Source organism: Garra rufa, chromosome 3, assembly GCF_049309525.1.
Source record: "Garra rufa chromosome 3, GarRuf1.0, whole genome shotgun sequence".
Classification (NCBI taxonomy): Eukaryota; Metazoa; Chordata; class Actinopteri; order Cypriniformes; family Cyprinidae; genus Garra; species Garra rufa.
The window spans coordinates 50,316,287-50,330,964 of NC_133363.1; the positions used below are offsets into that span (position 1 = coordinate 50,316,287).

The 14,678-nt window shown below is 36.6% G+C and overlaps 2 protein-coding genes across 2 annotated transcripts in view; both read right to left on the reverse strand.

The window, feature by feature from the left end:
* Positions 1–14,678, reverse strand: part of LOC141332155 (dynein axonemal heavy chain 2-like) — a 326,684-nt gene that overhangs the window by 126,383 nt on the left and 185,623 nt on the right. The window lies entirely within an intron of this gene.
* Positions 1–14,678, reverse strand: part of LOC141332466 (dynein axonemal heavy chain 2-like) — an 86,497-nt gene that overhangs the window by 65,971 nt on the left and 5,848 nt on the right. The window contains exons 5-6 of the mRNA XM_073837601.1: positions 13,624–13,780; positions 8,457–8,539 (exon numbers count right to left, since the gene is read on the reverse strand). Of these exons, the coding sequence (XP_073693702.1) occupies positions 8,457–8,539; positions 13,624–13,780 (240 nt within the window). The remainder of the gene's footprint in view (positions 1–8,456; positions 8,540–13,623; positions 13,781–14,678) is intronic.

Here is a 14,678-nt window from a genome sequence, read left to right on the forward strand (position 1 = left end):
AACTCCCATCTCATTTTCTCCTCCAACTTAAAAATCGGCCTAGAATTCTGCAGAAGTACTGACCCAGTATTTACAAAGTGAACGTGCAAGGAAGGTCAAATACCCTTTACAAAAAAAGGTAAAACAGTGATGTAGAATGATTTTGAAGTTAAAGTAGAAAATGCGATTTTTTTTAACATACCTTAACTGTCGGAGTGCATAGAGTACACATACGGATCGCTTGAGCTAGAGAAAACAAGCATTTGTGGTTAAAAAGTGATTACATATCTTTTTTTTTTTTTTTAAGAAAATGACAGATCGTTTTGCTAGATGAGACCCTTATTCCTTGGCTGCGATCATTTAGAGCCCCTTGAAGCTGCATTTTTAACCTTCAATCTGTTGAGCACCATTGAAGTCCACTATATAGAGAAAAATCTTGGAATGTTTTATTCAAAAAACTTAATTTCTTTGCGACTGAAGAAAGAAAGACATATCTATCTTGGATAACATAACTCAGGGAGTGAGTAAATGATCAGGAAATTTTTATTCTAAAAGTGGAGTAATCCTATAAGCAAGCCATGGTTCATTTCTGACCCTGCTATAAACGTAAATTGTTTGTAATTATAAATACTTCAATTATAAATACTACAGACTTATCCAAAGTTTCCAAATAAAACAAAACAAAAGACCAACCACTGAAATCCGTAATTGTTTTAAAAAGGACTCAAATGTTATTTATAAAACAAAATGACCAAAATGAAATAGGGCACATCCTGTAAACATCCTGTCAGATTTAGCAAGGAGGCAAGGAGGATAAATGTGACCCTGGACTACAAAACCATTCATAAGGGTCAATCTGAAACTGAGATGCTGAATAAATAAGCTTTCCATTGATGCATGGTTTGTTACACTCAAAAAAATGATTCTACCACACTGTACAGTTAATTAAAAAAAAATCTTTTTCATTTAACACCATTGTGTTAGGTTTCCCATTTAAACAATTGCATTGTGTTAAACTGATTTGAAACAGTTTCGTTTTGGTTCAACTCAATATTTTCATTTTGAAAGAACGTATTTCAATTAAGCAGAGTTGAGAGTACATAAATTATTTTACTTGTGTAACTAGGAAGTGGATTTCCCCTTCCCATCATGCTTTGCACACGGCTGGATAAGGAGAGTAAATGTTGAAATAAAATTTTATTTTATGCATTTTTTTAATAAAATGATAAAATTGGGAGACTTGTTAATGTTTAATGTTCTTTTATGTTTGTATTTAAAACAGTTTCCAGGGGTTACCATTGTGGTGAATGCATAGAGCATGCATGGGTTGAGGACCTGATAACATAAGTTAAAGTTGTTTTAATAATAAAATAAACAACTACTTTGGGCATGCCATGGATGTAACAAAGCCATCTTATGGCTAATGCCTAATAAGTTGGTTAATGCCTAAAGTTAAGTAAATCCAATATATCATTTCTTGAGTGTAGAAGAATTTCTGCCTAGTTATTTGTTTTCCAGTTAAATGTTTTAGATTGAGTTCAACAAGCATAAAATAATTACTTCATAAACGTATCAATTTCATTGAAACTATATTTGATCAAATTGAGTTGGCCCAACTCAATTACATTTTATTGCAGGAATTTGTTTTTTATGAGTTGGGGTCACACATATTTATTGGATGGAAATCCTGCCCTCAATTAAATTGAGTTCATCCAATGACTTATTTTTTTGAGTGTAGGATATAACTATTTGAAAATCTGGAATCTGAAGGTGCACAAAAGTCAAAATATTGAGAAAAACCACCTTTAAATTTGTTCAAATTAAGTTCTTAGTAATGCATATTTCTATTGAAAAATTAAGTTTTTATATATTTACTGTAGTAAACTGACAAAATATCTTCAGGGAACATCATCTTTACTTAATATCCTAATTATTTTTGGCATAAAAGAAAAATCCATCATTTTGACCCATACAATGCTACAAACATACCCATGCTACTTAAGACTAGTTTGTGGTCCGGGTTCACATTTGAAAAGAATCACCAACTAAACACTCCTTCTGTATCTCCATTATTAAATGCCTTTTTTTTAAAAACAAAATTTCAAACATCTCCATAGATCATAGATTTCTTCATCCCTCCCTCTGTTTCATAGCAAATACAATTCCGTAACCTCTTTGAATGAGTCTACTCTGTGTGTGTGTGTGTGTGTGTGTGTGTGTGTGTGTGTACGTGTGTGCATGTGTGTGTGTTTGATCAATGACTTTTCCATTCGCCCCGCTGTCATGCGGAGAGTTCATCAGAGAATGCTGAAAGTCATATTTACTGCAGGGTAGTAACTCCTGCAATGGCCTTTATCTCTCTTCCCATCTCTCTCTTTCTCTCTGAGCCCAATCAGGGGGCTTGAGGATGTTAATTGAATTGGGCTGAGGGTCTCTTTCTAATGTGCAGCAGATGGTCAGGGCATTCCTGCTTCCTCTATCTCGCACACACGTGCACACATCATACACATAAGCACATATAAACACACACACATATGCACACGCACTAGGTGGCAGTGTTGTACTACCCTGGCCCAATGAGTCACGCTTAAAGCCTTAAAGCCATTATAAAGCAATGAATGCTGATCATTTCAAGAAAGCGACCGTGTGCGAGTTAGAATGTGAAGCTTTGCTTCTATGTCTATGCTCTGCTTAGCAAGTAAAGTGCCACCTAGGCTGTTTCTTCAACATACACCGATGTTCAATTTGAAGCTATTGATGTCTAAAAATGCTGTCTATGTGGGTATCCCACAGTCTATAACTACTAAATCACACAAATTCGCACACACACCAACCAAATTATATAGTGTACTAACAGAAAAAAAACATAGAAGAGGACATGACCTCTCAAAATACCTAGTCATCAGCAAAACTGGGCTGGGACGTTCATCTGCAGCTGTGTGTGTGCATCCAAACAGCAGCATATGTGCGTCAGGACAAAAATGTGCACTGTAGCAAGCCATAAATAAAATACAGTGCTGGTAAGGAAGTGTATGTGTCTAATTTAATTACAGAAACTAACATATGCTAAAAGTGTTTGCATACACGGTTTGTACTGCGTCATTTGCTCAATGGTCAGTCGAACCTTCGGTGCAGGACGGTTTTACCGCATATTCTGCAGAACTGTCACTTGTGCAACTGCAGGGCAGGCAAAGAGATGCTTCTATGCACCGTATTTATCCAATGGGTGTGTGTGCGGTGTGCACAATGCGGGGCTGTAGGTGGTAATTACAGGTGATTTGCACTCCGTCCTGCTAAATGTGTGGAAACGCTCAATTATAAGTACACGGCAGCAAACAGAAAGCCTCTTCACTGCAGGACCATTAACGCACACACGGCTCCATCTGTGTGTGCGAACACTTCAGCTTCTATCATGAATACTATCATCATTAATCATCTTTTCTCCTTGCGGACGGGGCTGTCCGTTATTGAGAGCCTGAGTAATTTGGAATTGATTCTGTCCCCTGTATACAACCCCACCGCTGAATACTAAACACACAGTATTTGTTGATATGGCATACACCCCACCGACATAAAAAAAACAGAGGAAGAAATAGAGTGATCAAAGAAAAGTGAGAGAGGGAGAACTAAAGATAAAGCATATGTCCACCTTTTGTTGCAGTGCTGACGGGGACAAACAATACCAGGAGGTATGTGTGCTAAAAAGGGTGGAGAGTGAGGGAGAGACCACGTCCTTTCTCTGTTCTGCAGGATCTGAGCTTTTAGAAATAAGCAATATGAATCTTCCCTCTCTTTCTCTATATATCCCTTCTCTCGCTTTTTTCTCCCCGTGCCTACCTGTCAGTAAGACACCACCCCCTGTGATTCTCTCTCTCTCTCTCTCTCCCCCTAACACAGGTGGGTGTGAGACATGACGCATGTGACAGCTTATAGCACAGAGAGCTGCAGTCTTTATGACTCTGCGTATTAGCGCATTACTAAACATACACACGATCACATTTTCAACTGAGCTGCTTCCTACACAGACTTTTTTAGACAGTATGGGAATGCATGAGGTATTTAATTTGATCTTAACTAAAAAAGGCTGTGAAGGACAGAAGGACAGGCTAATCAATATCTTACCGGAGACCACAGATAAAAATGAATGACTAATTCAAAGCCCTAAAAGAAACTTTTTTGAATTTATAAACATATTTATTTTAGTATTTGCCTTATTTATGCACTGATTTTCCAATTGAGAATGTCTCCACAGAGAGGTTTTGTCAGATTTAGTTAACATTTAGGAACAATTTAGCCCCAAAACTGTAGCTAAGTACAAACACATTTAGTTATCTATTAAAAACAAGAACATAGCTTTTACTGTTTTTTAAAGAAGTCTCTTCTGCTTACCAAGCCTGCATTTATATGATCCAAAGTACAGCAAAAACAGTAAAATTTTCAAATATTTTGACTATTTAAAATAACTGTTTTCTATTTGAATATATTTTAAAATGTAATTTATTCCTGTGATTTCAAAGCTGATTTTTTTTTAGCATTATTACTTTAGATTATATGAGAAGATTTTTTTCAGGTTTCTGTGATGAATAGAAAGTTTAAAAGAACAGCATTTATCTGAAATATAAATATTTTGTAACATTACAAATGCATCTTTAAAGCATCCTTGCTAAATTAAAGTATTAATTTAAATAATTTCTTTAAAAAAAGCCCAAAATTATTCATACCTCTGGCAAATTCTGACTTAAAGTTACTTTTATTCAACCAGCACGTTTTGTTTTTTTTTTTTTTACCTGAAATGACACAGGCTTCTCCCAAATGATAATAAGACATGTACAAGAGGCATCATTGTGGGAAAAATATTTCTCAGCTTTTATTTACATTTGAACAAAAAGAGGCATTTCCAAAATTATTCATACCCTTTGCAAACTGTCACAGTCTATGAGAAAATCCAAAGTTCTATACCATTCCAAATAGTCCAAGCTGTTTTAAAGCATCCAAACTGCCTTGATTCATTGGGAACAGCTGTTTTAATCAACAGAAAAACAGAAGCTCTCTGCTGTTGGTTTGTGGACAGTCATGGCTAAGACAAAGGAGCTCACTGAGGACCTGCGACTGCGCATTGTGGCTGCTCACAAGTCAGGAAAGGGCTATAAGACCATATCTAAATGTTTTGAAGTTCCAGTGGCTACAGTGCAAAGTATTATTAAATAATACAGGACTTTCTGCACTGTAAAAAATCTCAGAGGACGTGGTTGGAAGCCAAAATTGACACCTGTGCTGGCTAGGAGGATAGTGAGAGAGGTAAAAAAGAATCCAAGGATCACCACCAAGGCCATCCTGATGAATCTGGGCTCTGCTGGTGGCAACATCTCAAGACAGACAGTTCAACGGACACTGCACACCGCTGGGTTCCACGGACACAGACCAATGACGACACCACTTCTCCAGAAAAGTGGTGAAGAAATGGTTAGCAGACAAGACCATTAACGTTTTGCAGTGGCCCCACCAGAGTCCTGACTTAAATCCAATTGAGAATCTGTGGAGGGAGCTAAAGATCAGGGTGATGGCAAGGAGGCCCTCCAACCTTAAAGAGTCGCTAAAGATGAATGTTGCTAAAGATGAATGGTGGGGGGTAATTGAGAATGAATGGGGGAAGTCACATGAGAGGAGGCAATGCCTCCATCGTGATATGACAGGTTATGTTTGGCTCTGATTGGTTCATGCAATAAATCCCGCCTTTTTTGTTTGTGCTCATTCCGCATTCACAAATCAGTCTGAATGAACAATGATGGCCCTAATGGGAAGACTAATTGAGAAAAGTAGGTAAACAACCCACACACTTAGATATATCACTTTGTTACATCAAAATAAGACTAATGGCCTGAAAACATGATCTGTGGGAGTTTTCAGTGAGTAATAAGCTTGGTGAAATTTAAAGTAAATTTCAGTGTCTGTGACAAATATTAACCAAGCTTTGATGACTGATGTTCTGAAAAATTCAAAAATAGTTAAAAGATAACTATTTAAAATAATAGCTGAACATAAGCTCAAAAAACAAATTTGTTCAAACTGTTACTGCCTTAAATTATTTTTTTGGAATAAATGTGAAATGTTTATTTAACCATGAAAATGTGACTGGGACATGAATTTACATTTGATAAAAAAAAAATAATAATAATAATAAAATAAATTTGAGGACTTTGCCTTATCATTTCTGAACAGTATCAGGTGTGTAGGTGCAAGAATTTCACTTTAATGGTGATGAATAGGTTCTTTTAATTGTCATTAAGTGAATTAACTGAACATAAAAAATGCTCATTTTAGAAGAACATTTCAAACAGCGTTTAGAGGCTTGTGCATCTCAACTCTTCATATATAAATGCTTATGTGTGAGTGTGTGTGAGCATATATGAGCGAATTCACATAAGAAATATCATAGACCAAATTGTCTCCAGAGACAAACTCTCGCAAAACAGTATTGACGCAATATTACATAAGCACGCAAAAATCTATATGAGAAGTCTCCGTAGAGACGTATAAAAACAAACCAACACTACGGAATTGCTCTTACATCAAAACGGACAAACAGGCAAAGACTTTCACAAACATCGCTTTTGACCCGTTTCCGACACATCCACGCAACTTGCACATAAACACGCCGGTACACGCACACACACTGCTTCCAGCTAAATACGAACAGGCCTGTAGGCATTTCCAGAAAACTTTCAGCCCTTGGGAAGGAGGCTGCTTGTACAAATGATTCTATTAGATTAGAGCTTTTGTGCGGCTGCCATATGCACAAAGCGTGCTCTCAAATTCTTATCTGCTCATAGCTCGTTTGTATAATTGTGAGCACTAAACACTTTGTGAAACTCCCGAACGGTCTCAATCAAACCCAAAAGAGCAACAGCATCATTTGAGCTCATCTAAACACAAGAATGAGTTTTCCCACTAGTATTTATTCATTCATAGACAATCAGTTTACGTTCTTGTCTGTTGTTACGTTCTACGTCTATTGGACCCTTGACTTGTTTGCCCAGAAGGCTTAAAGCAGCCATTCTGAGTCCTGCTCTCTAAGGAGATTGATAGTAATTATGTTTGTGTCAGAGCTCAAGGTGCCCTGGCATTGATAAGCCATTTAGTCCGTGTATAAAAACATGGCTTGCTGTCAAACACGGATTTGAACCGGACTCTCTGAGAGAGCATTGTCGTCCGGCCATTGGCTGTGATTCACACCCCAGTGAACTGCCCACCTAGACAGCATTTTTGGGCATCAAAGGTACATTTAAACACTGGATGTGTTTCAAAACCAACTGAGCTACACACCTAGCCAGAATTTTGGGATATCAAAGGTCCATTCGATCACTGGCTGTCTTTCAAAACCTAGTGAGCTGCTTATCTAAACAGCATTTTTCCACATCATAGGCGCAATAAATCCGATAAGAACATTTAAATATGCTTGTAATGCCCAAATTTCTGTCCAGTAGGCAGCAGGCGGCTCACTAGGTTTTAAAACACAGCCAGTGTTCTGTCTCATTTGCTCATTCTTTCTATGTGCCACACAGAGTAATATGATAATGTGGAGTTACTGGCTCCTCACGCGTGGCGGTTCTCCCCTGCAGCAGGGCACTCCATCATGTTGAGGAATGGTGTTTTTTAGGCTATGGCTTGTTTTTTGGCACTAATATATTCACATTATGGTGCTGTAACAGCATGGATGAAGCCAGTAACAGTCCCTAGGTGGACAGGGAGTCTGCCACAAAAAAAAACAAACAAAAAAAAACAATTCTGCAATTACCCCTCGACTGGACACGTATGAAAGTTATGGTACAATTATGTCGCAGGAAAACCATTCCAATATATCAATTAGGCAAAGTCAATTAGGACAAATCCCCATTTAAGATGGAAAATCTGCTGGTGGAGGCTGTAGGCTGAAGCAAGCTGCTAGGGAAAACAAAGTGTTTAAGACTTGCGCAGCCTAACTTTATGTTCTTGTGCTTTCTTTTTCTGAAGGGAATTACACTGCAATTTAAATATATTGTGAATAAAATCAAATAAAATACTTTCTTGTTAGTTGGATAATTACGTGATTCTTCCCGTAAGAGTGGGCCGCCATTTGTAAATTTTATGTGTCTTGCTTCTGGTGTCATTAGCTTCCAGCTGTTTTTAGCTGTTCAAAACATATTATTTTAATGTATTATCTTAATTATGAACACAATGGTTTGTAGTTCAAACAGTTTTATCATTTACTGCACTTCGTTATTCTTCTTGTTATTTCCCTACGGTGGCTTATGAACTAAAAGTCTCACACATTACCAGAAAACAGCTTACTTCTGCATTGAAAAATAAGGTGGATAGCGAATCTCTGCCACCTCAGGATGCTGAATCATCATTATAATCTTTTTAAGATTCTGCTTATTGAGCACCCAAGTGTCTGCAAACTTCTGACGTTTGACCTTCTGGAGCCTCTGGCTTCTCACCTCAGTTTGTGGTGACCTTTGTCTTTGTAGGGTGTGATGTCCAGAGACGTTTCCTCCCATGTCTTTGTGATGTCTTCCAGTGTCTGAAAATCAGAGGTCAGCATTAGGCTTTTTAATGTTAGCACTAATCTTTCCAGACACATTCCACCTCAGCACTGAACGCCACACTGTATAAGAGCTGGAAGGGCAGTCATTGTTAGACAGCTAGTTCCAGGGAAAGAACATTGTTTGGGGCCCCTGCAACAATAAACATCACAGATGGAGTCTTTCTAAAAATCCAGACATGTGCCAATGAAACTTCTCATTTACTGTATGTATTTCAAAACCTAGCAAGCAGCCTACATAGACAGTATTTTTGGGCAGCATTCAAACATTTAAACACCGTCTGTCTTTTAAATCCCAGTGAGCTGCTTACCTAAACAACAATTTTAGGCATTACAAGCACACCTGAACACTTGCTGCATTTTGGGCATCACAGGTACGTTTAAAGATTTAAGCTCTAGCTGCATTTTAAAACAGTGAGCTGCCTACCTAAACACTTTTCTGAGACAAAGGTCTTGTAAAATGTTTTAAAACTTTCAGAGTCTGCAAAATGGTAATTATTTTACCAAAATAAGAGGAATCATACAAAATGCAAGTTATTGTTTATTTAGTACTGACCTGAATAAGGTATTTCACATAAAAGATGTTTGCATATAGTCCACAAGAGAAAATAATTGTTGCATTAGGAGCCTTATAGAACTTTTTGAATGTGAAGATCAGGGTAAACGTAACTTTTTTGTCTTCTGGGAAACATGTAACTATCTTTTGTAGCCTTTTAAGGGCAATACTAAATAAAAAAAAAACATGATATTTAGGCAAAATAAGAAAAATTTACACATTTCCATTCTGTTCACCCAAGTTTTCACCCCAGCTATTAATGCATGTTTTTTTCTTTTTGAAGCATCAGTGAGTGTTTGAACCTTCTGTAATAGTTGCATATGAGTCCCTCAGTTGTCCTCTGTGTAAAAAAAGGTAGATCTCAAAATCATACAGTCATTGTTGGAAAGAGTTCAAATACACAAAAATGCTGGAAAACCAAAGAATTTGTGGGACCTGAAGGATTTTTCAGAAGAACAGCAGGCAGTTTAAACTGTTCAGGGACTCATAAACAACTATCACTAAACAAAAAAACGCAGCTGTGGAACATTCAGGTAATGACACACAGTATTAAGAATCAAGGGTGTGTAAACTTTTGAACGGGATCATTTTGATAAATTCAGATATTACTTTCTCTTGTAGACTATATGTAAACATCTTTTATGTGAAATATCTTATTCAGGTCAGTACTAAATAAACAATAACATGCATTTTGTATGATGCTTCTTATTTTGATTGTTTTTCAAAAGCTGAGCTTTTTTTCTCAAAAATTGAGCTGCCAATCTAGGTGGGATTTTGTTGTATTAAAGTCATATTAACATTCTGCGAATTTTAGTGGACAAAATCCACTTCAAGAAATCCATATGATCAGAGAATGATTTTGCCATGCAGATTTTGCAACTGGTTGAAGTTCAAGTCCATGTTGATCAACATAAAGCTGTTTGAAAGTAAATTCCGTATGAGCTGTGAATCATAAATGGCTATACTATTTACAATAGGCTTCATGCCCAACAGGCTTCCGTTTTCTGCTAAACAGGTCTCGTTGCTTCCGGTTCACGCGTTTTGCATATCCCTCTTTAAATATGAACATGATTTACTCAAGATTCATTCAAAGTAGACACTAAAAATGATCATAACCAATGTCCATCACATATGTGGATTGATATATAAAAGTTTTAAATTTTTATTCTTTTCACTAACATTTATATATAAATATCGAATGAAACGTCCACAATAAACAGCTGGCTTGTTTAACTGATTACCTTAAAAGTCCGTCGATATCGCCATTATTTATTACGGCTATTAACACGTTCTCCGACAAGCGGAAGCAATGAGACCTGTTTTCCGGGGTTGGTCATGTGACGTTCGGCATAAAGCCTATTGCCCCCTTGCAGTAAGTTTGATTGGCAAGTGATCTGACCAATAATAATGCCAAATTTTCCATTTTGTCCAACAAACAAACCAGACAGGAGTAGATTAACATCAGTGAACTTGAACTTGGAAAATTGTATGTACTGATATCTTCCAACGGTTGAAACAAAATACCTTCTGATTTTCATTCATGTTTATTTCATGTTCTATTTAGTAAAGATTAAGAGATTAATGGTTCATGTGCCACTTGAACTGAGACACTATAACAATCTATCGTGAAACATTAAAGAGCCAAAAAACTGTATTAATTATTTGAACTTTTTACAAAATTTGAAAGCTGAGACTTTGTTTCATACCAAAAGTAACTTGCTCTGTCTTGTCTGTTGGCACGCTGTCAGTGTCCTCTTTGCTCCACAATGTATTTTTCACTGCGTGAGAACATGATGTGTGGTGGAACAAGTCTTTGCGAAGGGTCAATAGACAATGAATCATTTTTGCTCACAAAATTTGGCCGGAAATTACATGCGACCGCACCTTTAGAGCTAAAAAGATAGCCATCTATATTGTAAGGACATTTGACGACTAGTGACAGGAAAATACCATTAATCGTGGCCCCTGCAAAGTTCCCCAATAATAAACGTCAGAGTCGGGGTCTTTCCAAAAACACCAGGCAAGCACTATGCCAACGATGCTTCTCATTTACACTCTATCTGTCTTTCTCTTTTTCTCTCTCTGCGAGTGACTTCTAGGTGAACCGCTCTGTGCTTTGGGGGTTATGAGGGTTTGCTCTCCCATTGCCGCTCTCGAACCAAAGCTGTTGTTGTTGTAACCTCTGCGAGCGCAGAGCAGAACGTCTGGGAATCTCCCTGGGCCGAAAGCGAGAAGAAAGAGAGGAAGAAAGTAGGAGAGGGGAGGAGTGCAGCCTCCCACAGTCTGACAGCTGGACAGGGCAGCTCTCCTCTGCAGGGGCAGTAAAGGCTGCGCTGAAGGAAATTAAGCGCAAGGCTCATTTCCCCTGTGGCCGCCACACATGACCTGCGCCTGCAGCCTGGGGACAGACGCCTCCAGCAGCACGGCGCTCATACTGTACTGAGCTATTACTGAACACAGTCCAGGAAATTTTCCTTTTCAAGTCTAAAATAGGACTATAAACCAGTCGACTCGTAGGCCTGTTTCACACATCCTGTGTCTGCAGCACCAGAACGTATTCTTAAGCATTTCTGCTGCGTAACAGCTCTGCTCAGAAAATAAAGTGACTGATGGTTTACTACACTGCGCATTTCCTCCAATAGCAGCCATAAATTATAATACAAATAATATAATGGACATCGAAAGTGGGCCATTGAGAATTATTACGAACTTGATCGCCATGAAATCTAATTTACATGAGGAGGTGCAATGACATTTATATCCAAATGGTTTACACAGGACACAAAACGCAGCTTTAAACTGTTTAAAGTGTCTGGATTCAGTCAATCTTTACTGAATAAAAAGTGCTTTTTGTGAATTTGCATCAGGGTTTTTCAAGCAATGGGAGACTTATACTTCTCTCAGTATTATGTTGCTTCATAAAAGCCAATATTATAAACTATAGCTTTAATAAAAAGGTTTACAGTACGTTCAACATTTTTTCTGATGAGTTTTATAAAAGCCTGTTTCTGCATCAGAGTATGAAATGAATAGATAAACTATAGTTCAATAGTTGATACGCTTTTTTTTTTTTTTAAAGTCTCTTATGCTCATCAAGACTGCATTTATTTAAAAACGTGTTAAATATTGTGCAATATTACAAATTAAAACCACTTTTATATTGTATATATTATATTATAATATATTGAATTTGAATATTTTAACATTTAATTTATTAATGTGCATTCTTTTTCAGGATTCTTTTATGAATAGAAATTTCAAAAGAAAAGCATTTATTATTTTTTAAAACCTTTGTAACAGTGTTTTAATTTATTGCATTCTTGCTAAATAAAAACAGTAACTTATTAAAAAAACTCAAACATAGTGAAAAAAGCTAACTGTTACTTAATTTCTTGTGAATGTGACTTTAAAACTCGAAATTGTAAAAATACTTGTCATAATTGTGACTTCACAATGTGATTATATTTCTTATTATAAAGTTTATTGGATAGTTACCTTTTTATTTTTTTTACTGTGAGGCAGAAACAGACTTCCATATACAGTAATGACATGCAGCAAAAGTACTTTATAGTTTTATTGCTGCTCATATGCTTAAAAGCTGTAATATGGATGCCAAATGGGAACCCAAAAAAGAACATATGCCTGCAGCACCACAAATGCATTGTGTGAAACAGGCCTAAGTATTAAAATTAATAAAAATCTGACTGTATAGCCCTAAAGCAGTTTGATAGCTTTGTACTCCTGAACACCACTGCCTTTACATTCAAACTCTTTGGCTAATAAAAACCACATCTGCACTGCTGCCAGATTCTTAGACTGGAGCTCTCTGCTGTGAATCTCTGCTGGGTTCGGTCTGACTACCGGATGTTACTCTGAGGATATCATCTTTGACCTTCCAAACCTGACCTCTGACCATAATTCTCCTGACAGTGACTTTCCTTTTCTCTTTAACATACTAAACCTCTGAGGAGCTTTTGCACTGTGAGAGGAGCAGAGAGAATTGAACCTTGATGAACCTACAGTCATTCAAAAAGACAAAAGTGATAGAAACCAAACAGAAGACACTCCTAAAATAAAGGTTCCAGATATTTGAAAAGGGTTTTATAGCCTCAAACTACTTGAAATGCTTTTTAAGCATTTATTTGTTTTCTACGAGGTCCACTTTTCCACAATGTTTTAAGTGAAATTTTCAGTAGTTTTCAATTTGAAAACTACAATTTGATTTATCTTTTGCTTTAAAAAAAACACAAATCCAAGACACTGATCTAAAGAACCTAACAACTAATAACAAGGACATTGTTCATTTCGAATAAACCACATACAGTGGCGATCTCAAAAACCGATGAGAAAAAGTTCTTTGTTGCTCTGAAGATTCAGAAAAGAACTCTTTTCTTATAAACTGTTCTCTGTAAAATCTTTCACTGAAGAATCTTTTCAAGTCTGAAGTGACAAAAGGAAATAATGAACCCAAAGGAGAAAGAAATAGTTCTGAAAAGGGATATCATACCTGTTCTATGGAGAGCTCTTTGCTGGCCGCTCCTGATATGTCACTGATCCGCTCAGCATGGTGGTCCAGGCCCAACGCCACAATCTTCTCCAGAGTAAAGTCTGCATGGGTCGGGTCAAATGTTTGCTGCACTTCTTGCCTTATTTGATCCCAGTGTCTAAAATAAACAGATCCACAGATTTTTGAAGATGAAATCAGACTGGCCAAGACGCTTTGACATTGACACATGAATCTGAGTTCAAATAGGGCGGAAAAACCTTTTATCAAAGCCATTTGATCTATTCCAAAACCTAATGAGCCGCCTACAGGCCAGCATTTTAAGACAACATAGACGCAGTTTCCGACATGAAGGTTTTTTTTTTTTTGTAAAGGTAGGCAAGTTAATTATGCTGGACTGAACACACTGCGCTGAAATAAAATAAATGCATGAGGATTAGGCAATAGATGATTGAATAGTTTTATTTCAATACAGATAAGTATTTAGAAAATGTTTCTAACACATACATTGCCGTTCAAAAGTTTTGGATCAGTAAGATTTGTAATGTTTTTTAAAGAAGTTTCTTATGCTCATCAAGCCTGCATCTATTTGATCAAAAATACAGGGGAAAAAAACAGTAATATTGCCAAATGTTATTACAATATAAAATAATGGTTTCTATTTTAATATTCTTTAAAATATCATTTATTCCTGTGATGCAAAGCTGAATTTTCATCAGCCATTACTCCAGTCTTAAATGTCACATGATGGAAACGGTTGTGCTGGCAAATAAATCAGCATAATTTATGACACTGCTGGTATATTTTTGTGGAAACTTCTAATCCTACTTACCCAAAACCTTTGAAATTTTTAATGTATTTACATATTTTTATATTACATATTTACGCTACCAGTCAAAAGTTTTTGAACAGTAGGATTTTTATTGTTTTTTGAAGTAGTCTCTTCTGCTCACCAAGTCTGTTTTCGATCTAAATACTGTATATATTAAAATGTAATTTATCCTGTGATTTCAAAGTTGAAATAAAAAAAGAAAGAATAAAAATTTACTAACCCAATA